This window comes from Gaeumannomyces tritici, assembly GCF_000145635.1.
Source record: "Gaeumannomyces tritici R3-111a-1 unplaced genomic scaffold supercont2.7, whole genome shotgun sequence".
Lineage (NCBI taxonomy): Eukaryota > Fungi > Ascomycota > Sordariomycetes > Magnaporthales > Magnaporthaceae > Gaeumannomyces > Gaeumannomyces tritici.
This window is the reverse complement of record NW_008804551.1, coordinates 187451-209487: the sequence shown is the minus strand read 5'-3', so window position 1 is coordinate 209487 and position 22037 is coordinate 187451. Positions and strand designations below refer to the sequence as shown.

At 61.3% G+C, this 22037-nt stretch overlaps 10 protein-coding genes across 12 annotated transcripts; 4 read left to right on the top strand and 6 right to left on the bottom strand.

The window, feature by feature from the left end:
- The first annotated feature begins 51 nt into the window (after positions 1 to 51).
- On the top strand, positions 52 to 1404 carry GGTG_11414 (nicotinate-nucleotide diphosphorylase). The gene is made up of 2 exons (XM_009229304.1): positions 52 to 1042; positions 1114 to 1404. The coding sequence occupies exons 1-2, from the start codon at positions 211 to 213 to the stop codon at positions 1188 to 1190; spliced, it is 909 nt and encodes a 302-aa protein (XP_009227568.1). The 5' UTR covers positions 52 to 210; the 3' UTR covers positions 1191 to 1404.
- GGTG_11413 (hypothetical protein) lies at positions 1308 to 2849 on the bottom strand. The gene is made up of 2 exons (XM_009229303.1): positions 2179 to 2849; positions 1308 to 2071 (listed from the first exon to the last, which is right to left on the bottom strand). Exons 1-2 carry the CDS (start codon positions 2272 to 2274, stop codon positions 1475 to 1477), a joined length of 693 nt encoding a protein of 230 aa, XP_009227567.1. The 5' UTR covers positions 2275 to 2849; the 3' UTR covers positions 1308 to 1474.
- GGTG_11412 (Hrf1 domain-containing protein) lies at positions 2781 to 4531 on the bottom strand. The gene is made up of 3 exons (XM_009229302.1): positions 3987 to 4531; positions 3351 to 3878; positions 2781 to 3292 (listed from the first exon to the last, which is right to left on the bottom strand). Exons 1-3 carry the CDS (start codon positions 4278 to 4280, stop codon positions 3137 to 3139), a joined length of 978 nt encoding a protein of 325 aa, XP_009227566.1. The 5' UTR covers positions 4281 to 4531; the 3' UTR covers positions 2781 to 3136.
- Positions 4532 to 4725: 194 nt separating this feature from the next.
- Positions 4726 to 7203, top strand: GGTG_11411 (signal recognition particle receptor subunit alpha). The gene is made up of 3 exons (XM_009229301.1): positions 4726 to 6109; positions 6180 to 6706; positions 6789 to 7203. Exons 1-3 carry the CDS (start codon positions 4831 to 4833, stop codon positions 7032 to 7034), a joined length of 2052 nt encoding a protein of 683 aa, XP_009227565.1. The 5' UTR covers positions 4726 to 4830; the 3' UTR covers positions 7035 to 7203.
- GGTG_11410 (ATP synthase subunit D) lies at positions 7109 to 8327 on the bottom strand. Its single transcript, XM_009229300.1, has 4 exons — positions 8215 to 8327; positions 7612 to 8007; positions 7424 to 7510; positions 7109 to 7357 (listed from the first exon to the last, which is right to left on the bottom strand). The coding sequence occupies exons 1-4, from the start codon at positions 8221 to 8223 to the stop codon at positions 7328 to 7330; spliced, it is 522 nt and encodes a 173-aa protein (XP_009227564.1). The 5' UTR covers positions 8224 to 8327; the 3' UTR covers positions 7109 to 7327.
- Positions 8328 to 8621: 294 nt separating this feature from the next.
- On the bottom strand, positions 8622 to 10082 carry GGTG_11409. Of its 2 annotated transcripts, none has more exons than XM_009229298.1 (4): positions 9970 to 10082; positions 9510 to 9760; positions 9261 to 9319; positions 8622 to 9173 (listed from the first exon to the last, which is right to left on the bottom strand). In XM_009229298.1, the coding sequence occupies exons 2-4, from the start codon at positions 9744 to 9746 to the stop codon at positions 8849 to 8851; spliced, it is 621 nt and encodes a 206-aa protein (XP_009227562.1). In that variant the 5' UTR covers positions 9747 to 9760; positions 9970 to 10082; the 3' UTR covers positions 8622 to 8848. The 2 variants fall into 2 exon arrangements, with proteins under 2 accessions (XP_009227562.1, XP_009227563.1); XM_009229299.1 differs by having other exon boundaries at positions 9510 to 9757.
- A 90-nt stretch (positions 10083 to 10172) lies between these two features.
- Positions 10173 to 11801, bottom strand: GGTG_11408. Of its 2 annotated transcripts, XM_009229297.1 has the most exons (3): positions 11724 to 11801; positions 11465 to 11602; positions 10173 to 11172 (listed from the first exon to the last, which is right to left on the bottom strand). In XM_009229297.1, the coding sequence occupies exons 2-3, from the start codon at positions 11588 to 11590 to the stop codon at positions 10858 to 10860; spliced, it is 441 nt and encodes a 146-aa protein (XP_009227561.1). In that variant the 5' UTR covers positions 11591 to 11602; positions 11724 to 11801; the 3' UTR covers positions 10173 to 10857. The 2 variants fall into 2 exon arrangements, with proteins under 2 accessions (XP_009227561.1, XP_009227560.1); XM_009229296.1 differs by having other exon boundaries at positions 11465 to 11801.
- A 1530-nt stretch (positions 11802 to 13331) lies between these two features.
- GGTG_11407 (hypothetical protein) lies at positions 13332 to 14504 on the top strand (the record flags this gene model as incomplete). The annotated part of the gene is made up of 1 exon (XM_009229295.1): positions 13332 to 14504. The coding sequence occupies one exon, from the start codon at positions 13332 to 13334 to the stop codon at positions 14502 to 14504; it is 1173 nt and encodes a 390-aa protein (XP_009227559.1).
- Positions 14505 to 15358: 854 nt separating this feature from the next.
- On the top strand, positions 15359 to 17991 carry GGTG_11406 (hypothetical protein; the record flags this gene model as incomplete). Its single annotated transcript, XM_009229294.1, has 2 exons — positions 15359 to 15573; positions 15654 to 17991. 2 exons carry the CDS (start codon positions 15359 to 15361, stop codon positions 17818 to 17820), a joined length of 2382 nt encoding a protein of 793 aa, XP_009227558.1. The 3' UTR covers positions 17821 to 17991.
- On the bottom strand, positions 17880 to 21933 carry GGTG_11405 (nuclease domain-containing protein 1). The gene is made up of 2 exons (XM_009229293.1): positions 21731 to 21933; positions 17880 to 20949 (listed from the first exon to the last, which is right to left on the bottom strand). The coding sequence occupies exon 2, from the start codon at positions 20879 to 20881 to the stop codon at positions 18215 to 18217; it is 2667 nt and encodes an 888-aa protein (XP_009227557.1). The 5' UTR covers positions 20882 to 20949; positions 21731 to 21933; the 3' UTR covers positions 17880 to 18214.
- Between the last annotated feature and the right edge of the window lie 104 nt (positions 21934 to 22037).

Sequence of the window (22037 nt, the reverse complement as noted above, 5' to 3'; positions counted from 1 at the left end):
CGTATTAAACTGGCTTGCTTATTTAAGGCTGTTTCTTTCGCCGCGAATACCCGATGGTGGGGTTGTTAGTTAGCCGCGGGAACATGTTTTAAACCTACTAACATTATTATCAGCGTGAAATCGCAGCTGAGCCGCCATGTAACAGCAAAAAGACAAAAAAAAAACCCATAGCAACACCTCGAGGCGAGCCCTGGTGACACTCCCGCAAAAATGACCTCGATGGAAGTACACGGCAACCCCGCCCACCTCCTCCCGCCGTCGTGGAAGACGCAGGTGACGGCGTGGCTGGCCGAGGACACGCCCTCGTTCGACATCGGCGGCTTCGTCGTGGGCGAAAAGGCCAGCACGGCCACGCTCCTCTGCAAGGCCGAGGGCTTCCTGGCCGGCGCGCCCTTTGTCGACGAGGTCTTTGCCCAGTGCGGCTGCGCCGTCAAGTGGTCCTTCCTCGAGGGCGCCCATCTCGATCCCAACGGCGCCGGGGGCGACGGGTCGGGCCGCCTGCGCGTGGCGACCGTGTCGGGCCCCGCCCGCGGCATCCTCCTGGGCGAGCGCGTGGCGCTCAACGTGCTGGCGCGCTGCTCGGGCGTCGCGACGGCGTCACGGCGGCTGGTGGGCGCGCTGCGGCGGGCGGGCTTCCGCGGCCGCGTGGCCGGCACGCGCAAGACCACGCCCGGCTTCCGCCTGGTGGAGAAGTACGGCATGCTGGCGGGCGGCGCCGACATGCACCGCGTCGACCTGAGCAGCATGGTCATGCTCAAGGACAACCACGTCTGGAGCCGCGGCTCCATCGCCGACGCCGTGGCGGCCGCCAGGTCCGCGGCCGGTTTCAGCCTCAAGATCGAGGTCGAGGTGCGGTCCGAGGAGGAGGCGGACGAGGCCATCGGCGCCGGCGCCGACGTGGTCATGCTCGACAACTTCTCGCCCGACGGCGTCAAGGTGGCGGCCCGTAGCATCAGGGACCGCTGGAGGGGCAAGAGGGAGTTTTTGCTCGAGGTTTCGGGCGGCCTGACGCCCGAGAATGCTGCTGCGTACTCTTGCGAGCGTGAGTTTTTTTTTTTTTTTTTTTGCATCTTCTGATGCGGCCTAATCTGTTGCTTACTCTTTCCTGAACAGACATCGACATCATGTCAACAAGCTCCATCCACCAGGGAGTCCCTCACATCGACTTTTCGCTCAAGATTGACCATTGAGATGGGGTTGGTTTTCTGTACCAAATGGTGTGCAACCATCACATGGTAGTGTACAACGTGGTATAACCTCCTTGTGTCTGTGAGACAAGACGGTATGGTCAGGATGGGGTGCACAAATAGCAAGCAAGAAATAAATCGGAATGTACGCATATGTATGTCTAGCTAGTTCTAGGCTCATCAAAAGACAAAAGAAAACAAACGAGTGTTCATGTCATCGTCCTAAAGGTTCTGTAATCTCCAGCCCGCTTGCATCTTCTCTCTCTCTCTCTCTCTCTCCTCCCAACTCAACGGCCCGCCGCAAACATGCTCACGTACACGCCCCAGCCAACGCCCGCCAGCCCGCCGACCAGGTTCCGCGTGGCCACGGACCGCACAAAGGCAAAGTTGATGAGGCTGACGAGCGGCCACAGGCGCCAGCTGGCCACCATCAGCGGCACGAACTCGGCCGACGCCCGCGCCCACACGTCGTCCCAGCGCACGGCCGAGTAGTCGACCGCCTTGTTGAAACCACCCGCCAGGAACGCGAAGCTGTCGGCGGGCGCCACTGGGCGGTGCGCCATGGCCGCCTGTACCGAGTGCAGGAACACGCTGAACATGACCGTGTTGAGCGCCGCGCCCACCGTCTGGTCCAGCGCCAGCTTGGCCATGGTGTTGCCGACGCTGAGCTTGCCCTCGCCGGCCTCGCCCTTGGGCTTCGGCTGCTTCTGCTGCTTCTTGCCGTTCGGCGCCGCCGCCGCCGCCGCCGCCGGGGGAGGCGACGGCGACCCGCTGCTCGGAAAGCTGTGCTCGAGCAGCTCCTGCCACAAGAAGTTGGGCGGCGTGCTGACGACGGCGTACAGGGCGAACTGGAACAGCGGCACCCAGTCTAGCACGAATGGCTCCTGGCGGGTCAGGGGGTTAGCGTCTGTCGTGGTTCTTGATAACAAAACAAAAAAAAGAAGAAGGAAAAAAAAAGAAGAAGGAAAAAAAAAGAACAGGGGAGCGGTACATTGCTCTTGTAGGCCCCGAGCGCCTGCGCAATTAGGTTGGACGTGGCGGCTAGCACCGTGGACTGGATGGTCGCCGTGATTATAGGGGAGGGCATCTCGGGTGGTGCGAAATCGGAAAGATTACAAAAGCTTTTTTCTTTTTTCTTCTTTGGCGCGGTGATGTTGTGGTTTGCAGCGCAAAGGACCAACAATCCACAGAGTTTTGATATGAAATTTGAGAGGGGTGATGCAATTCGAACCAAGGATTATAAATGACACGGTACGGCGTAGGATGCGACGAGGGGACAAAAGGACATCCGATAAGGACAGCCTGGACGAAAATGATGCTAGCGATTTTGCGATTTTGGCGGCTTTCCTTGCTGCGTCAGCCAGGTCCGGCGGCGTTGGGCTTGAGATAAGTTGGGCAGTCAGATTCTGATACTTGGCCGACTGGCTGAGGCTGGCTAAAGCGAGGCGGCAGACAACACAGAGGGCAGATTATGTGCTGGTTCGAGTGGGAAAACAGAAACCAGAAAAGAATTACAGCCAGCCGGCCCAGCCAAAGAGACCCGTTAGGGCGCGGCGGGCCCCGATGGCCGAGGCCGGCGGACCTGCGCCGTCGGCAGCGGACATCTCCAGCAGTACCAGGATACCGACGCTTGATTGGCCTTCAATGTTTGATTCCAGAGAAAAAAAAAGGTATTGTATAACAAGGCGCCGCCCAGTATCGCTCCCAATCCACTACAGTACTTTGAAAGCCCCCGACATATTTACCAGACCGTTTGGCAGAAACCCCTCCTACAGATAGGGGTAGCCGCGTGGAAAACATGCCCCCACATCATACAAGCAGCCTCTAGCATGGGCTGCTGATGCTTGGATCCATGACCGCGACTCGATCTCTTGAGCCGCCCACACACCCTCGCTCTTGTCTGTCCAAAAAAGAGTTCCTCGACCCAAGTTCCCATGTACCCCTCCCTCTCAAGTTCTTGACAGAATGCACATAAAGAGGAACTGGAGGCCGTAAGAGTAAAAGAACAGAAACTGCGTGCGCTGGTTCCTCTTGGCCCGCGTATCGATCTGCACCCTGTTGTCGCCCGAATTCTCGGGAAGGAGAACGTACTTGAGTGATCTCATCTGCAGCGTGTTAGCGTGTTCCCACATCTGGGATTTTCTTGTCGCAAAATGTACTCACCAGGAACAGCGAGTTCGCCAGGAACGTGTAGAGAAAGACACCCCACCCGGTCCAGCCGCCTGTGCCCTTGCCGGCATTCACAATCTCGGCGATGGCGACCGTGACGATGACGCCGACAAACTTGTAGCCCGAGTAGGCGACCAAATCCAGCAGCTGTGAGTTGTTGGAAATGTTCATGATGTAGCACCCCAGCTTCAGGATCATGATCTCGACCGCAACCACGATCAGCGCCGTGCCGGCCGTGGCGCCCAGGAGCTCGGGCTGGAACTGGCCGCGCAGCCCGGCGAGCGCCGTCGAGAGGAGGATGTAGGTGACGAGCGACATGACGGGGATGTACATGTCCGGGCTGTTGACGTCGTCGCGCGGCGGCAGGTACCAGCCCTCCTGACCGCCGGGGCCCATGGCCTGCTTGCGCGACCACGGCTTGTGCCTCCAGGGGAAGAGGACGAGGTACAGCTTGTTTATTACGTACGAGTTGGTGACGTTGAAGTAGTGTTTGAGCGCGAGCACGTTGAAGTATCGGTTTATCTGTCGTTTTTGCGCATTTCCGTTTTAGCGACAGTCGCATCCACGCCAACCGACCAGACCTGTCGTTCGTCTCTCCTCTCCCTCCCTCTCGCCAGGCGGGCCACCTACGTTTTGGTCAATCAGCTCCTGGCCCTGCTTGAAGGCCGTCGAGCCGAGCTGCGCCGCCATGTGCGCGGCCGGGTCGTTCATGAACTGGCCGTACTGGCCAAACATGTTTTGCGGGCCGGCGCCCCCTCCCTGCTGCTGTTGTTGGGGGTATGGGCTGCTGCCGTAACTGCCGTGCTGTGACGCCGACGAGCCCGCGGGCGGCGGCGGTGACCTGAGCTGCGGCACAGTCGAGACATGCTGGGGCACCGGGTGGTGTAGAGGGGGCGACTGCCCGTAAGCCTGTGGCCGCTGCATCGTTGGGTGTGTGGGTATCTGAGGGCGTGAGGGCGTGTATTTGGATCGCGTTGGTCTCGAGGTCAAGTAGCGGCGGTTGATCGCAATTCCAGGAGATAGACGGCCGGGAGGAGAGGAGCGATATGGGATGGCTGTCGTTTAGGAGTTGGCAGATAGAGCTTCTGCTTCTCCCGTCTCTCAAGCCTTGGATGGTGGTTGTTTGGTGGCGGGCGCAAGCTGTTCCTTCCAGAGCTTACAGGGACGGGTCTGAGAGTGGAATCCATTGGGCTGGCTTCAAGTTGGCTGACAGCCCCGTCCGTGCGAGCCACTTTCATTGCGCCAGCGCCAGCCACGTCCGCCTATCACATGTGGCCACAGTGACATGCTCGCTCCCGTGTGGGGCAGCGTTCTCCGATAAGCCTTTATCGCGTCCCAGGAACCAGGTCAGGTCACATCACCGTCGCAATGGCAGCACGCATCCGCAGCTGGACACTTACTGGACACCGGCCCCGTAGCCGACGACGACGGCCACCACCACCGATACCACCGCCTACACACACCCGCCGTCTCGATGCTGGACACGTTCGAGATCCTGACCACGTCCGGGGTCGTGCTCTGGTCGCGGACCCTGACCCCAGTCAGCTCCGCCGTCATCAACGGCTTCATCAGCGACGTCTTCATCGAGGAGAAGGCGTCGCACGCCTCCGCCGCCCGTGAGAGCAGCCTGGCCGCCGCCAACGCCCCCTACCGCACCGACAGCCATACCCTGCGCTGGGCCTTCGCCAAGGACCTGGGCCTCATCTTCGTCGCCGTCTACCGCTCGCTACTGAACCTGCCCTGGGTCGCCCGCCTCGTCGACAACATCCGCGCCATCTTCGTCAACCTGTACGGCGACCAGCTGACGAGGCCCCACACCACCCTCGTCGAGTGCCGCGGCTTCGACGAGTACTTTGACCAGCAGATCAAGGAGCTCGAGGGCGCCGCCTCGGACGCCTCGAGGCATGCCCCCGCCGACGCCGCCCCGCGCCCGCCCGACACCGAGTTCGTGTCCGGGAACCTCGGCGACGACCCGCCGCTCGCCCCGCCGGGCCTGACCTTCCGGGGTGGCCGCACCCCCAGCGGCTCCGCCCTCCGCAACGACAAGTCGGCCGACTCGAGCCCTGCCGTGACGCCCATAACCTCGCGCCCCTCGACCCCCGGCGGCGGCGGCGCCGCCGGCCACCTCCTGGTCGCCAAGCCCGGCGGGCCCCTAGGCAAGATGTCGCGGCGCGCGCGCAAGGCGCAGGTCGCCGGCGCGGGGGGCGCGCACGCCTCGTCGGGCGACGAATCGTCGCACGGCGGCACGAGGAGGGGCGGCGCCAAGGCCAAGACGGCCAAGAGGGGCCGCAAGTGGGACGCCGACGGGCTCGCCGACGAGGACGACGGTGTCCAGCTCGACTACTCGGCCGCCAACGTGGCCAGCGACTCGGACTTTGAGCCCCGCTCGACCGGCGTCGAGGAGGTGGACGCCTCCACCTGGGGCTCCACCACCAAGGGCAGGTTCATCCTCAAGGACCTGGGCGACGAGGTGCACTCGATCCTCGAGGCCGAGAAGTCAAAGTCGGCCGCTGCCGCCGCCGCCGCTCAGCCGGACGCCCCGAGCGGGCTCCTGGGGTCTGGACTGAGCACCATCGGCGGCCTGTTCAGGAACGTCATCGGCGGCAAGGTCCTGACCAAGGAGGACCTGGACAAGGCTATGAAGGGGATGGAGGACCATCTTTTACGGAAGAACGTGGCCCGAGAAGCCGCCGTCAGGCTGTGCGAGGGTGTCGAGAAGGAGCTGGTGGGGGTCAAGACGGGCAATTTTGAGAGTGAGTTTATCGTGTGTTTGCCCTTCTTTTTATTCCAGCTTTCCCTAACTCGCCTATCCATCGTCTCTAGGCATAAGTACCCGCGTCCAGGCCGCCATGGAGGCGTCCCTGACCAAGATGCTGACGCCGACATCGTCGCTCGACCTCCTGCGCGAGATCGACTCGGTCACGGCGCCGCCGGCCACGTCGCTCCGGCGGGCGCGGCCCTACGTCATGTCCATCGTGGGCGTCAACGGCGTGGGCAAGTCGACCAACCTGTCCAAGATCTGCTTCTTCCTGCTGCAGAACAAGTACAAGGTCCTGATCGCGGCCGGCGACACGTTCCGGTCCGGCGCCGTCGAGCAGCTGGCCGTGCACGTGCGCAACCTCAAGGAGCTCACGGCCCGCGAGGGCGGGCGCGTCGAGCTGTACCAAAAGGGCTACGGCAAGGACGCGGCCGCCGTGGCCAAGGACGCCGTCTCGTTCGCGGCGCACGAGGGCTTCGACGTCGTGCTCATCGACACGGCGGGGCGGAGGCACAACGACCAGCGCCTAATGTCGTCGCTCGAGAAGTTTGCAAAGTTTGCCCAGCCCGACAAGATTCTCATGGTTGGCGAGGTGAGCCAAACTCTCTCGCTCTCTCTCCTCCTCCTCCTCCTCCTCTACATGCTCGACTAACACTGCCTTTCCTCACACACAGGCCCTTGTCGGCACCGACTCGGTCGCCCAGGCGCGCAACTTCAACGCCGCCTTCGGGTCCGGACGCACTCTGGACGGCTTCATCATCTCAAAGTGCGACACGGTCGGCAGCATGGTCGGCACCCTGGTGAGTATCGTGCACGCCACAAACGTGCCCGTTCTCTTTGTCGGCGTCGGTCAGCACTACTCGGACCTGAGGAACTTTTCCGTCAAGTGGGCGGTCGAGAAGCTTCTCAGCAGCGACTGAGCCCCCGCCCCTCTGCGTTAATAAGCGGCATCTGGAATAAACCCTCCCGTACATGCATGTAGTATAGAGAATAACGGAAGGCATGAATAATACCCGCACGTTCTGCACGCACTTTTTTCTAGGTTATGATTGGTTAGGTTAGGTTAGGTCATAACGCTGCCATCTTCTCCCCAATGCACAGGCGCCAGATCAGAACGTGAATGGTTGCACCTTCTACAACGGGCTGGCCGGATTCGATTCGCCTATCTACAATGCTAGCGTACACAAGGGGAAGAAGAGCGAGGTCGGGTTGCTTATAGCACCGACAGGTCGCCGAATTTCTCCTGCGGCGGGGGTCAGCATCTGGGCAGTAGACAGAGGACGAGGGAGGAGGGAGTGATGCAGCTTGCCTTGTATCCGGGAACGGTCCAGCGGCCCTTGGAGACCAGCTTGGAGGTCTTTTCGTCGATGGAGGGCTCGGCGGTGGCGACCTCTTCCTGTGTTTGCGGCGAGGCACATTAGCAAACCGTAATTCCCGCTGTTCCCCCCCTTCCCACCGAGCAATGTCCGAAGGAGGAGATTGGCGGCTGGCACGTACGACGGTGAGCTCGTCAAACGGCCTGGCCTCCTCAATGTTCTTGAGCGTGGCCTGCAGGTCCTTGAGCTCGAGGTCGACCTGGGTCTTTGTGGCCTCTGCGTTCTTGACGGCCTCGACCTCGAAGGCGTCGATCGCCTTCAGCTGGCGCGAGACGTCGTAGGCGGCCGGCTTGAAGGCCGCGAAGCGCTTCTCGATCTCGTCCACGACGGCGCGGTTCTTGAGCACGGCGCGGTACGACGCAAAGTCGACCGTGGTCGGCTGCTCCGACAGCTGCTGCACCTTGCGCCGCACGTCGTCGTTGCGCTTCTTGAAGGCGTGCAGCGCCGCCACCGTCTGCCCGCGCAGGCCGAGCGACGTCGTGACCTGCGCCCAGTCGATCTTGAGGGCTGTGCTTCGCTGTTTCGGAGGGTCAGCGTGCTGTCAAGAAAATTGGCCCCGGTGGGAGGAGAGAGAGAGAGGGCATCGTCATCGAGAAAACCCGCCCGAGCTCACGCCCACACACCCCAGCCAGCACATTTCCGTTTCCACAGCGGGATTGCCATTGGCGACCCATTGGCGACCCGGGCCGACCGGCCAGCACGCAAATCGAACAGGGAAACTTACTGCGGCCATTTTAGCGGTTGTGGTGTTTTGGGGGTGTGAAGGAGTGGAGATGTCGAAAGGATAAGAGGTCGCTCAGCGGGCTGGTGGTCGTCGCCTTTCCGCCGAACCTCCTCCCTGCAAAGTTGGAAGCCCCCCCCAACCCGGCTCCATCCGCCCAGATCACGTGGGATAGCGAGTGACGATTCACGTGACCAGCCGCCAACAACGCATCCTCAAGCCACATGCCGACCACAAGTCACTGACTTCCATGGCGTATTTCACTCATTCTGCCACTATCCGTATCCTCAGTCATCGGTTTATTGCGAGTGTGCACTTATGTGCCGTGTCCTGAGGCAAATATCCCGACCCAAGTCCCCTGGAGGTTCGCACCTGCGAGCAGCTCAATCACGCATATGCACTTAAACAAATACCCCAGACAGATGTTTCATTTCTGTTCCTGATGTGCTCTCTCTTCTTTTTGTTGTTATAACCTCGTGACCAAGTAGCAAAAATCGAGCATCGCCATGCACCGTCCCTTGTCCCGACCGGGCTACGATCCCTGTCCGCCAAACAGTCATGCACGCCATCCGCAGGCGCGTCCTTCCGCTGAGCCCGCCTAAAAGCGACGGGCCGACAGCGCCCCTAGGCCCCCGGATCAGACACTTAGAGCCATGATGGAGTTGACTATGTCGTTGTCGTTCTCCTTCAGCGCTTTGATGGCTTTGGTGCGCGAGACGCCGGCCTGGGTCATGACGAGCTCAATGTCCTTGTCCTCGATGCCGTCCGCGTCCACCTCCTCATCGTCATCGTCTTCCTCTTCCTCCTCCTTCTTTGCGTCGGCCTCGACGGCCTTGCTGGACTCGCCGTGGCTGTGGGCGCCACTGGCGTGGTCGTGGTCGTGGCCGTGCTGGGCGAGCTGCTGGGCGGCAGCGGCCTGGGCCGAGGCGTTCAGGTCCTCAATCTTGGCCTCACCAAAGACGCTATCACGATGGCAGGCATGTTAGCGTCGTGGCCACTAGGGTGGGTGCATGCATGGTGCCGATAACCAAAAATTCCCAAGAGCTTACATGTAGGTGCCGCTGTTGGGCGACTTGTACACCTCGGGGTTGTTGATGACGAAGAGAATCTATATATAAAAAAGTCAGGAACCGCCCGGACGCATGCGCAGCTTTTTGCGCATTGTCGAGCGAGGGGGGGAAGATGGGTTTGGTGGATGGGCCGTGACAGGCTTCCCGATTTGGGCATGAGATGATTTAACCCCAGCCGCATCGTCACCATCCCCCACCCCGCACTCATCGGGGCGCTCTCCCACTCACGTTCTTGGGCCGCCGCAGGGTGACGCGGGTAATGCCGTCGACGCGGATCAGGTGCAGCTTCTCCATGGCCTTGCGGGCCTTCTTCTCGTTGCGGGAGTGGATGACGGCGGTCGAGCCGGCGGGCAGGCTAGTCTCGCCCTCGCCGTCCGAGTCGGAGCTGCTGTCATCGTCGTGCTCCTCGACCGTGGTCTTCTTGGGCTCCTCGTCCGGGAGCTCCTCGACTCGTGGGTTGGCCATTTTGACTGAGGCTGCTGGTTCGGAGGGGGGGGAAACGACGGGCAACGGTCAGCTCTAGAATTTGGATTGGTGTAGAGGGGCAAAAGTTGCAGACGAGGGCGCACACTTGCGCGACTCGGAAGCTCCCCAGTCCACAGATTCTCTACCAAAAGCAGAAATTTCCAGAGAGAGACTCGGGGAGCGACAGCAAAGCGCAGACAGGGCGCGAGGGATCTCGACTCACAAGAAATTTACTAAACCACCCGCTGTATGTTTTGCTTTGCTTTGCGATGTTGGATCTCTCGAATGCGGGCAGGCTTCTTCTGGTGTTGCGCACACTTCAATGGGGGGCAATTCAGGCCCCAGTGAAAAAACTACCCACTCTTCTTGGTAGGGCTTGTGGTCAATGCGCTAAACCTAAAACGGAAACTGGACGGTTCTGCTCAGAGCCTGGAGATGACATCCCGATGACGGCGAGGCTGCATCACAGCCGCCCCGTCTGCTTTGTTGAAGCAACGGTAACAAGTGGAGGTCAATTCGTGCCCAAGTAATGATTCGATTTTTTGAACGCCGACGGTGCTAGACACTACCGAAGCCAGTCCTCCATCCAGGTTTCCCTCTCTATGCCCTTCGCCTGTCCAAGTCCCCGCTATCCGAGGCATCGCGGCGGCCGCCATGATGCCATCCAGCTAGCTAGGTCTCGGTAGGTGATGAAATCCGAGATAGACACCCGGGCGGTAAAAACCTCAGCCTGTGGCCATCACATGCCCGGCCTCATCATCGCCGTCCTCCTGGTTGCCCATGTATGCCTTTGGATTTCCGTTTCATTTTTACGCCGCGCCACGCCCACGTTTTTGAAATGCGTGGCTTTACATGGTCTTCCCGAAAAAAGTAAAGGAATCGCAGTAGCCCTGATGCCGTTGGAAAATGATCATGCAATCCACTGCAGAGAAGACGCTGTCCGCAGCCGAAATAAACCGCCCCGGATGCCACAGCCGTCTTCTCCCGCTTGCCCCCTTTATCATCCACTGCTCGCCCCCATTGAGTTCGCAACAAAGCCGCCGCAAAACAAGAAAAATCAAAGTCGATCGTCGTAAGAGCGCACCAAGCCGGTGGTGGTTGTTGGTGTGCTTTACGCAGAGGCCTTGACCTTGGCCAGCGACTTGCGCTCCTCGAAGCGGGCACGCTTCTGCAGGCGCATGACCTTGAAGCGGTCAAAGTCGGTCAGGTTGCTCCTCAGCTCGTTTCGCTCCCGCTTCTTGGCCCAGTTGGTGGCCTTCCACTTCGAGTCGATCTCGGCCTTCTCCCACGCAGCCTTGACGGCTCCTGTCCGGGCGCCGCGGGGCAGGTTCTCGATCACGTGCTGTGACAGGAGGACGTGGCTCAGCGAAACTGCTTGTCTCGGGACGGCGAGCCTAGAGTCTGAGGAGGGGCCATCGACCAGAACCTGTATTCGAAACGACCGTCGCTTGTCAATTCACCGCACTGTCGTGTCTTGCGTGTTTGTGTGTGCCTGTGTATCCCATATGCCACGCTCCCCCGATTTCGGCGGCAGGGCTGGCAGTCCATTGTTGCTGGCTTTTTCCTTCTGTCGCCTCTGTCTGCCAAATACAGTTCCGCCTCTTGCCTTGGATCCAATTGTAGCCAACAGAATGCCGCCGCGGCGCCGAGACCATCCTGGGAGAGCGTGCACATGGCAACGGGAGATTCCGGGGGGAAGGGGATTCAGAGGCACGTACGCGCTTGTGGTCGATGATCTCGACGATGGTGGCCAGCTTGCCGGCGTTGGGGCCCTCGTTGATGAGGAGGACGCGGCCGACCTCGACCAGGCGCCACTTGGAGGCGACGACGGAGGCTTCACCCATTTTGGCGGTGATCTGGAAGGAGTGGACAGTGAGCGGACGGGGTCTGGGAAGGCCGCGGCGAGGTTGCTGGCGCGATCCGGGTCGTTGGGCGAGTGTTGCTGGAGATTTCGGAGTGTATCAAGGGAAAACTCACATTCGTTAATTGCTCGGCTGGAATTTGGTAGTGAGTGGGTTGACTGAGGTTCGGGTCGCGGTCGCAACGGCTGGACTGGAGGTCCAGTCAGTTTGGTGCGAGAGCGAAATTTGTTTAGGGCAATGAATTGGCTGCTGCCCTGTCGGGTGGTCTTTGCCCCGCTTCGTGGTGGATGTGGCGGGTTGGGTTGGTCAAGCCACAGGAGAGCAGGCGGGGCGGGACAATGCTCTAATAGTCAATTGGTCTTCCAGGCGCTTCCACTGCGCACTCTCTGAGTTCATCCAACATGGGCGCGCAGGGAACAGCAAAGAGGGCAACAGAAAGAGGAGAAGAAGAAGGGGAGGAGGTTGGAAACGATACAGTTTTCCAAAAGCTACTTTCTTCTTCACTCGTATAATTACTTGTACTCATAGCCCTCCAGTCTCGCGGATTACAATTCATCTCCCCTACCTCACTGGCTTCACCTCCGATGGCGGGCGATTGATGGATCGCGGCATGCTGAGGTCATTCAGCGGGCCTTAGACTTGAACAATGCCCCGCCTAAGCAAGCCGACTCGCTCACCTTACTCGATCCCCACCTGACCAACCAACCACCACGTCGCCGCGGGCGATGCATGGGGCGTCCGTGGATATCTGGTACAACCTTTGAATCACTAAAGTCGTCACGTAATGGTGGGTGGACGAAGACGAGCGTGGGTATGAGTGGGAATGAGTGAGGCGGGCGCTAGCGGGGAGCATGGCATGTGCGGTTCCTGTTGTTGTTGCTGCTGCTGCTGATACCAACCAGAGCTCCGGCTGACCCCCACGGAGGAATCGTGGTGACGGACATTCGGTGGCTGCCGCTTGCCTGCGAATCCCAGGCCACGGCCAACGCACGCCTCCGGACTGCACCCCTCCTTCGGCCGTGCGCCCTTTTGACGGGGGACGAGCTCGACAGTTGGGCGGGCCGTCTGCCAACCGCCCTAGGCTGGTCGAGATAAAGCTGTCCTCATCGCTGGATTGCCAAGCCTCGCCTTGGCATTGTCCCGAGTCCCATCAAGCTTCGTGGCTTAGTTGTCTATTCGCCAGAGCCCGTATTCACACGACGGCCCAAGGTAAGCGTCGCTGCTCCTTTGTGTCCTGCTGATGGCCGTATCCCAATTTTGTCGGCACTGTCTACTACCAGGAAAGTCGGATACCAGTTCTGTTTTGCTGCTTGCTTTTTTTTTTTTTTGGTTTGTTGCGCCCGCCAGTATGCCATCTCATCTGGCGTCAGGTCCTAGTCCCTAGTCGGGCTTGCATGCATAGCATTCCGAGCCATGCCGCGAGAGCGAGATCTGGGGCGGTCCACATGCGAGACCCCTCCTATAGCGCGCCCTTTTGCTGTCCTCCAAGATATCTCACCGTCCAGCACATACCCTGGGGGGCTGGAGCACGCTATCAGCCCCGTGATTTGTATCCCTTTCCGGATTACGGAGAATCTGAGGCTGCCCACCCGCTTCCGTCTTCGGTCGCCCTCATGAATCGACGCTCACCGCTTTCCTAGCCAGGTTATAATAACGCCTGGGTCGCTCCACTCGATCCCAGGGCCAAAATTAAGCTCAAGTGATCAACAGCTCCCAAGTCGACATGGGTGACAACGCGCCGTCGACCCCGACGGAGATATCCGCCTCGGATATCGTCTTCGCCGAGGCGACCCCCGAACAGAGAGTGGTCTCTTGGCACCTCAGCAGCGACACGTGGGCCAAACCGCTGACGGAGGAACAGTACCTGGAGTCAAATGAGGCCCTTTCGCGCATCGAGATGGCAAGAGATGGTGGATGCAGGTTCTGGGCGCTCTACTTCAAAGGGAACCCGCTCGAGGTTGTGGCCAGCTGCGAAAGCTTCCGGAAGACACTCTTTGTGCGTGAGTCCGGAAGTTCTCTGAATGGAAGCACCACCAACGGCAGCACGGCGGCCAAGGACGACGGAGAGGTGGGGGAGCACCTCGCGTACGGCATAGCCAGCGTCTACACCAACCCCAAGTACCGCCGGCTCGGCATGGCCAGCTTGATGTTGCATAAGCTGCAGGAGGTCATGGACAGGGAGGGGGCGACGGGTTCGGCGCTTTACAGCGACATTGGGAAGTCTTACTATTCCATGCTTGGCTGGACCGTCTTTCCCCACAGCGAGGCCCGGCTGAACCTGCTGAGCCGCAGCCGGAAGCTCAAGTCGGACACGTGCTGCGACGTCAAGATACGGTGGATCGAGCGCCGCGACGAGCTTGAGCAGCTCTGCAAGCTCGATGTCGAGGACCTTAAGGCCCGGATGCGGCGGCAGAAACCCGACGGCAAGGCCCACTTTGCCTTCGCGCCCACATACGCGCAGATAGACACGCAGCTGGCGCGGGAGGACTTCTTTGCGCGCACCCTCTTCGGCCGCGAGGTCCAGCGCCGGGGAGCCGCGACGACGGACGGCAAGAGCTGGATCATCTGGGAGCGGGACTGGAAGAAGGAGCAGCTCACGGTGCTCCGAATCGTCACGATACGGCCCGAGTCGGAGGCTCGGCGGGTCGACCACATCTGGGCCCTGCTGGGTGCTGCCGTCGCCGAGGCGTCCGAGGAGGGGCTCGGGGCCGTGGCCGTGTGGAACCCGGACGAGACCACGACGTCGGGCATCAAGGCGACGAGCAACGCCTATGCCAATGACGTCAAGGTCGTCTTCAAGCAGAGGGACGGCTCGCTCCCAAGCTTCCGGTGGCGCGGGGGGCTGAGCACGGCCAAGATGGTCTGGGAGGATAATTGCTACTACTGTTGGTGCTGAGATGGAGGATGGGGGAAGCATAGCGAGGTTTGGCATGTTGGAGGCTCTTTTTGGGTTAACGTTTCGGCTGGTGAAGGTATTTTGTCGCTAGTTCTGGTCCAGTTTGGTTCGCGTCGAGATTAGAATACCCGTCGGGTGATTTGGGCCGTGTTTGTTTTCCTAGTGGAGCGTGGTGTCCCATACCATACGTAGTGTCATACTATACATCCAGGGGCGCGAGGCCAGGACGAACAGGGCGCAATATAGCCGTCCGATCCGGATCGGAGAGCTGGGTTCCCCTCCCAGGGGCAAATGCACTGCAACATGCCATTCATGAGGGGCATGGCGAGCGGGGAAGCAGCGAATAGCCGGCCTCTAGCGGCGGTCCGGTTGGAGCTGGACGACGGGGAAGAGGGTCATCCGACATGGAGCGAAGGGAGCGGCAGAGGCTTCCAATATGGTAGGATTTGCAGGCAGAGCATGGCGCTGGGATAGCCTTCTACAAGACGAAAAAAAGATCCGCCCCAATCGGACGGTGGTTTCTGTTTTGCCCGCCCGCCGTGCCGGCTAAAAACGTCGGTGGACGAGACTGCGGGGAGAGTCAAGATTGCGAATCAACAAAGCCACTCTTCGTGAGCCGCTCTCTTTTAACGAAGCCCAAAGAGCCGAGGGGATAAAAGACGAGGGACGGCAAGATGAATGAAAAACGGGCTCACCCTCGAAAGGGAGTGGCTGTTTCTTTCTCTGCGTTCTACTACGCTCCTCCTCCTCCTCTTCCTCCTCGAGGCCACCTGCGTGATACCTTGCAGGTCGTGAAGCAAGTGCTCGTCATCTGCCTGGTACTGCTCTCCCTCCTCGTTCTGAGCTGGCCCATCATGAAGGTCAAGGACGTCTGGATCGCCACGGCGGCGGCGGCGGCGGGCGGTGCTGCTGCCCAGTACACGTCGGCGCCGTTTCAGCCGTTCCCGGACTGCGTGGGCGGGCTGCTGGCGTCCAACAAGGTGTGCGACCGGAGCCTATCGCCGAGCGAGCGCGCGGCGGCGCTGGTGGCGGCGCTGAACGTGACGGAGAAGATGGCGAACCTGGTGAGGTAGGTACTGAGGTATATGTTCATATATATATACATGAGAAAGGGGCTGGTTGCTAAGACAAAAGAAAAAACGCGCACAGCAACGCCAACGGCTCCGCACGCATCGGCCTGCCCAAGTACAACTGGTGGAGCGAGGCGCTGCATGGTGTGGCCTACGCTCCCGGCACGCAGTTCCGGCGCGGGCCGGGCGACTTCAACTCGTCGACGTCGTTCCCCATGCCGCTCCTGCTGGCCGCGTCCTTTGACGACTCCCTGATCGAGAAGATCGGGGACGTGATCGGGACCGAGTCGCGCGCCTTCGGCAACGGGCGCTGGTCCGGGCTCGACTACTGGACCCCCAACGTGAACCCCTTCAAGGACCCGCGCTGGGGCCGCGGCTCCGAGACGCCCGGCGAGGACATACTGCGCATCAAGCGCTACGCCGCCTCCATGATCAAGGGGCTGGAGGGCCCGCACCCGGAAAAGGAGCGCCGCGTGGTCTCGACGTGCAAGCACTACGCCGCCAACGACTTTGAGGACTGGAACGGCACGTCGCGCCACGACTTTGACGCGCGCATCTCGGCCCAGGACCTGGCCGAGTACTACCTCATGCCGTTCCAGCAGTGCGCGCGCGACTCGAGGGTCGGGTCCATCATGTGCGCCTACAACGCCGTCAACGGCGTGCCCAGCTGCGCAAACTCGTACCTGCTCGACACGGTCCTGCGCAAGCACTGGGGCTGGACGGGACACAACAACTACGTCACGTCCGACTGCGAGGCCGTGCTCGACGTGTCGGCGGGCCACAAGTACGCCCGCACAAACGCCGAGGGGACGGCCATGTGCTTCGAGGCCGGCACCGACACGAGCTGCGAGTACACGCCGTCGTCGGACATCCGGGGCGCCTACGCCCAGGGCCTGCTGCGCGAGGAGACCATGGACCGCGCGCTGCTGCGCCTGTACGAGGGCCTCGTGCGCGTCGGCTACTTTGACGGCAACTCGTCCGCCTTCTCCGACATCAGCTGGGCCGACGTCAACGCCCCGGCCGCGCAGGACCTGTCGCTGCAGTCGGCCGTCGAGGGCATCGTCATGCTCAAGAACGACGGCACACTACCCCTACCCCTCGGCGCCAAGTGCAGCAGCAAGAGCAAGAAGAGGTCGTCGTCGGGGGGGCCAAAGCTGGCCATGATCGGCTTCTGGGCCGACGCGCCCGAGAAGCTCCGCGGCGGCTACAGCGGCACCGCCGCCTACCTGCGCACGCCGGCCTACGCCGCCCGCCAGATGGGGCTCGACGTCGTCACGGCCGGCGGGCCGGTCCTGCAGGGCGCCGCCGCCGCCGCCGCCGACAACTGGACGGCGCCCGCGCTGGCCGCCGCCGAGGGCGCCGACTACATCGTCTACTTTGGCGGGCTGGACGAGACCGCCGCGGGCGAGAACAAGGACCGGTGGGACGTCGAGTGGCCCGGGGCGCAGCTGGCGCTCGTCAAGAGGCTCGCGGCGCTCGGCAAGCCGCTGGTCGTGGTGCAGATGGGCGACCAGCTCGACGGCACGCCGCTGCTGGCCAACGCCGGCGTCGGCGCCGTCCTGTGGGCCAGCTGGCCGGGGCAGGACGGCGGGCCGGCCGTCATGCGGCTGCTCTCGGGCGCCGCGTCCCCCGCCGGCCGCCTGCCCGTGACGCAGTACCCGGCAAACTACACGCGCCTCGTGCCCATGACCGAAATGGCCCTGCGCCCGTCCGCCTCGGGAAGCCGCCCCGGCCGCACCTACCGCTGGTACTCGACCCCCGTCCTGCCCTTTGGCTTCGGCCTGCACTACACAAACTTCACGCCCGCCGTCACCGTCCCTCCCGCCCTTGCAGCAGCGTCCGGCGTCACGACGTCTTCGCTGCTCGAGGCCTGCAGGGACCCGCACCCGGAACGCTGCGCGCTGCCGCCGCTGCGCGTGGCCGTCGCCAACACGGGTAGGCGGGCGAGCGACTACGTGGCGCTGGCCTTTGTGTCGGGCGACTACGGCCCGCGCCCGCGGCCCATCAAGACGCTGGCCGCCTACGCCCGCCTCAGGGGGGTCCGCGCTGGCGGCAGCGCCGAGGCGGACCTGGCCTGGACCCTCGGCGACATCGCCCGCCACGACGAGGACGGCAACACGGTCCTGTACCCGGGCACCTACAAGGTCCAGATCGACGAGCCCGTGCTCGCCACGGCAGAGTTCACCATCGCCGGTGAGCCCGTCGTGCTGGACAAGTGGCCTGCCCTGCCGACGCCGCCGAGCTAGGGGACCGTTGAAACCTGTGTGATTTTATAGCACTGCACAGGTTGTGGCCCTTGTTAGAAACGTCTGGGCAGATGGTTACAAAAAGGGGTAAATAGACGCAGTATAAAAACGAACACGATGGCGAATAAATCATCACTTGGACCCCGCTTTATTCAACTTTTTATTTCGTTTTTATACTTTTTTTTCTGTCCTTTTTGTCTTCGCTTGTTACCGCCCTAAATGCCCCAAATGCCCCTTGCCAACCTTTTCTGTATGCCGCAATGTGTCAAAGCGAAAAGAAACATGACCAGTATAAATCACCCCCGCTCCGAATGAGCGACAATTATATCACAAAATGCGTAGGAAACCCCCAGACTAGGCTAACACCGGAGACGCGTCTTCCTCCCAGCGTCCCTTAGTCCTCAGTCAGGTCGCCGTACTCCCACATTCCGAGTCTGTCCTGCTTGGCCTGGGTCTCGGCCTCGCGAAGGCTCTTGAGCGTCGACTCAAACACCTTGCTGCGCTCCCAGCCCCTGAGCTTGCGGGGCACCATGGCGTGCCCGTTGAGCACCACGTCGCGGTTGACCGAGTCCGCCACGCCAGGGAGCTTGCCCTTGCCGGCCTCGGGGTCGAAGATGGTGATGTAGCTGACGTTCTCCTTGGAGTCGACAAAGTCAAAGCTGCCCACCAGCCGCTTGCCCTCCGTCGCCCGCGCGATAAAGTCCACCGCGTCGAGCGCGTAGTCAGGCGAGTTGACAGGAAGCTCGACAAAGGACAGCATGGCGTCTGCCGCCTGCGCCTTTAGCTTCTGCACGCTGAACTGCGGCTGGTCCAGCGCCCGCAGCTTGGCCCACGGCTGCTTCTCGCTGTTACCGTAGTCGATGTACACCACCTCGGCAACCTTGGCCGCCCGGTCGTTGGATCGGACGCGCGCCCGGTACCACTGCCCGTCTGCCGAGAACTTGGCCGCCACCAGCTCGCCCGTCTTGGGGTTCTCCTTGCCGCCCGTGTTGTTCTTGGGGTCGTTGTGGAACCTCTTGAACTCGTTCATCATGGTCTCTAGCGCCGCCGTACCCTTGCCCACCTCCTGGATCTTGAGCTTGCCGTTGGGCTCAATGTTGGTGATGACAATGTCGCGGTAGTCCTCGGGCTTCTTGTCGATCGTCGCCGACTCGAGCGCAGATGTGGCCTCGGCAACACCGCCGTCGTACTCCTCCTCCTGCGAGGGCTCCCAGTCGTGCCACATGCCCTTCTTGGCCTCCTTGGCCCTCTTCTCGGCCGCGTTGAGCTCCGCGGCATTGCCCGACTTCTCGGCGGAGTACTGGTGAACCGATGCGAGGCCCTCCTCGACCAGCGTCTTGGCAAAGCTTTCGCGGTTGATGTACAGGTCGCCGATGAAGCCACCGACCTTGTCCATATCGTGGATGTCTACTTCGCAGTCGCGCTGATTGCATCGCTTGTTGGCGAGCTCGAGCGCCTCCAGCCCGAATGGCTCACCCTTGTCTTGTGCCGGGTTCCTTCCAGGGGCGCGCGGCGCGCGGATGCCGCCCAGCACGAGCGTCAACTTGACCCCCTCGCGCGGAATCAGAATCGTGAAGCGCGAGCCTGACTTGCAAAAGTCAACAATCGCCGGCACCTTCTTCTGTCGCTGGAGGACTGAGAGCTGGATCCTCGCCCTCTGGACCGACTCGGACGCATCCGTGTATTGCTTGACCTTGGGCGCCTTGCCGGACCACATGCCCTTGCCCTCAGTCTTGGCCGTCTCCTGGGCCACCAGGAGCTCGTCATAGTTGGGGGCGCGGTCCGTGTCGTCCTTTCGGTGCCGGATTACGGAAGCGTAGCCCTCCTGAACGAGCTGAAGTCCAACATTCTTGCCGCCCTGAACAACAGTCGCGACATCACGGGCCTCAAAGTCCCCCTCCGCGGGCCTTGAGCCGTCGATCGTCAGCTGAACGTGCTTGCCGATAACACGCTTCCGCAGGTACTCCTTGGCCTCGTCACGGAACGGCGCCTCGTTCGACTCGGCCGCCCGCGGCCCGCGCACACTACTGATATTGATCCGCCTCTCATCGCCATTCTTGTTTCGTACAATGATGGCGTCGGCACCGATGATCTTGGCTACTGTCACATCTTGGCTACCGGCCTCGGCAGCCTTGGCAACGTGGTGCTTGTGCAGCCGCAACTTGGCCGCCTGTGCCTTCTTCTCGGCGGCCCGGAGAGCAGCCATGCGCTCGCCGAGCATGGTTGAGTGGAAGTCGTTGCAGCGTGCGAGACCCTCGGCCAGCAGGAACTCGGCGATGTTGCCCCGCGGGTGGATGAGGGAGGCGACCAGGCTGCCCTGCGGGCTAGCCCCCACCATGTCGATCTTGATCTTGCGCTGGAGCAGACGCGCCTCCACGAAGGCCTTGGCTTCGTCGCCGTGCTCCTCGGCGGCCTGGGTGACGCCGTTAGGGCCTGTCCTCTCGGTCGCCGGGGTGCGAATGCCGGCCAGGAGCGTCATGACCTGGCAATGCTTCTTCTCCGAAAGCAGCAGGCGGACAAGGATGCGGTCGCCGCTAAAGACACGCTCGATGACGCCGTCGACCGTCTTGCCCTTCCACTCCTTCATGAAGTCGGGGCCGCCCAGGTCATTCTGAACCTCGATGTGGCCGCCAGAGCCGACCCACAGGCCGTCGCTCTCGGTCCTGGCCTGGGACTCAAGTGCGCGCAGGGCCTCGAGTCTCTGCAGGGTCTCCTCGTCCTCCTCCTTTTTGCCAGCATCCTCACGGACCTTGACCCAGCCAGCCTGAACGAGCGCGTCGGGCAGCTCCGGGCCGGCCTTGACGATTGCGGTGCCGTATTCGCGCCCGGAGCTCGGGATTGTATACAGGACCTTGCATTGCACGAGCTTTCCGATGGCAGCCTCCCTGAGGAACTCCCGTGACTGGAAGGCAAAGGCCTCGTCACCGTCCTTGCTGAGCCGGGGGGCGCTGACGAAGGCGAGCGAGAAGGTACGCTCCAGGTTCGGGTTATTGGGGCTCGTGAGCACAAGGGTGTCGCCGCTCAAGACGGACTTGACATTGGCCACGAAAGTCTTGGACATGTTGGCGAGGAGCAATACCGGGAGCAGGCCCAAGGACGAAAGCAGGAAGAGTGTGAAGCAAGGGGGATCTGTGTCTTGTGGTCAGTTTTATATGTTGTTGGCCTGGCAGAATTGCACTATCTGCACAAGATGACGATGCTAGGCAAGAAGGAGCTGGGCTCGTCTTCCTAGTGAAAAGGGGGAGGAAAGGAAGTGCAACTCCCGTCCTGCTGGAAAGGTTGCATAGCCCAATGCTACCCGCCGGGAATAGAGACAGCTCTAGGTATCCAGGCACTGGCTCTCGGTGTTCCCAGGCCACCAGACCGGCAGGCGTGGGCACAGAGTTGAGTGCGGGCCGGAGCCGGACCTGTAGTTCCTGCGAACCAGAGCATCTTCCATGCGGGGCACCGATTTGAACAGTTCCGGTTGGCCAGTGGTGGATACGAGGCCACAGTACATGGACAGCTGGCAATGAAAGCTAACTGGGCCTGGCCTGCAGACTCCCGCAAGCCATAGAGGTGATGATATGATACATCATGTGCGGTGCGTGTGGGTGGGTGGTACGGTGGCACGGTGGTTGGTATGCGGTGAAGTGAACGGTATATGACAGCCTCAACGTTCAGCAATTGTTGTAGCGTGCAGTGCTCCCATGGACGAAGCTGCTGCTGCGGCTGCTGCTGGGCAAGAGGTCGAGTATCATGCTGGGCTACCCAGCCCAGGTAGTACCCCAAGCCCAGCATGAAGCCCAGGTCAAGAGGGATATTGTACGAGTGAAGGGGAGCGGCATGGAGCAGGAGAGCTCGACCGAGAAAGCAAAAAGGACAAGGCAGACCAAGGAAAGCGGACGACAGGGTGTCGTGTGTCACGTACCAGTGGCCAGAAGCGTGCATCGAGCAGCTGTGAAATGCAAGGAGCCGCAAGGAGCGTGGTTTTTCGGGCACCTGCAATGGGGAAATGAGGCAGGTTTGGGTGGTTTGGGGGTGGAGAGGCAGGCAAGGAACAGAGAGAGCTCGATCTTTTTTTGCGTTTTGTGTTTGGTGCGTGTCGAGGGTTCGATAGAGCTTGTGGGAGCTGGGCTGAGATCAGAGTGCAGACGGTATAGCTTGACCGCCGCAGCCTCCAAAGTGTCTGCTCACTTCCAGTCTCGAATAGAACAGCTGTTCACCCGCCCCAGCTC

Coding starts and splice junctions, on each gene's coding strand:
- GGTG_11414 (XM_009229304.1), top strand. CDS start 211: ATGACCTCGATGGAAGTACACGGCAACCCCGCCCACCTCCTCCCGCCG. Junction 1,043..1,113: donor TGCTGCGTACTCTTGCGAGC/GTGAGTTTTTTT, acceptor TTTCCTGAACAG/ACATCGACATCATGTCAACA.
- GGTG_11413 (XM_009229303.1), bottom strand. CDS start 2,274: ATGCCCTCCCCTATAATCACGGCGACCATCCAGTCCACGGTGCTAGCC. Junction 2,072..2,178: donor TCGGGGCCTACAAGAGCAAT/GTACCGCTCCCC, acceptor CTGACCCGCCAG/GAGCCATTCGTGCTAGACTG.
- GGTG_11412 (XM_009229302.1), bottom strand. CDS start 4,280: ATGCAGCGGCCACAGGCTTACGGGCAGTCGCCCCCTCTACACCACCCG. Junction 3,879..3,986: donor AGGAGCTGATTGACCAAAAC/GTAGGTGGCCCG, acceptor CAAAAACGACAG/ATAAACCGATACTTCAACGT. Junction 3,293..3,350: donor TGGCGAACTCGCTGTTCCTG/GTGAGTACATTT, acceptor AACACGCTGCAG/ATGAGATCACTCAAGTACGT.
- GGTG_11411 (XM_009229301.1), top strand. CDS start 4,831: ATGCTGGACACGTTCGAGATCCTGACCACGTCCGGGGTCGTGCTCTGG. Junction 6,110..6,179: donor CAAGACGGGCAATTTTGAGA/GTGAGTTTATCG, acceptor CATCGTCTCTAG/GCATAAGTACCCGCGTCCAG. Junction 6,707..6,788: donor AGATTCTCATGGTTGGCGAG/GTGAGCCAAACT, acceptor CCTCACACACAG/GCCCTTGTCGGCACCGACTC.
- GGTG_11410 (XM_009229300.1), bottom strand. Junction 7,511..7,611: donor CGTTTGACGAGCTCACCGTC/GTACGTGCCAGC, acceptor CCGCAAACACAG/GAAGAGGTCGCCACCGCCGA. Junction 7,358..7,423: donor GGACCGTTCCCGGATACAAG/GCAAGCTGCATC, acceptor CCCCCGCCGCAG/GAGAAATTCGGCGACCTGTC.
- GGTG_11409 (XM_009229298.1), bottom strand. CDS start 9,746: ATGGCCAACCCACGAGTCGAGGAGCTCCCGGACGAGGAGCCCAAGAAG. Junction 9,320..9,509: donor CCCTGCGGCGGCCCAAGAAC/GTGAGTGGGAGA, acceptor TTTTATATATAG/ATTCTCTTCGTCATCAACAA. Junction 9,174..9,260: donor CCCAACAGCGGCACCTACAT/GTAAGCTCTTGG, acceptor CCATCGTGATAG/CGTCTTTGGTGAGGCCAAGA.
- GGTG_11408 (XM_009229296.1), bottom strand. CDS start 11,590: ATGGGTGAAGCCTCCGTCGTCGCCTCCAAGTGGCGCCTGGTCGAGGTC. Junction 11,173..11,464: donor AGATCATCGACCACAAGCGC/GTACGTGCCTCT, acceptor TTTCGAATACAG/GTTCTGGTCGATGGCCCCTC.
- GGTG_11405 (XM_009229293.1), bottom strand. CDS start 20,881: ATGTCCAAGACTTTCGTGGCCAATGTCAAGTCCGTCTTGAGCGGCGAC.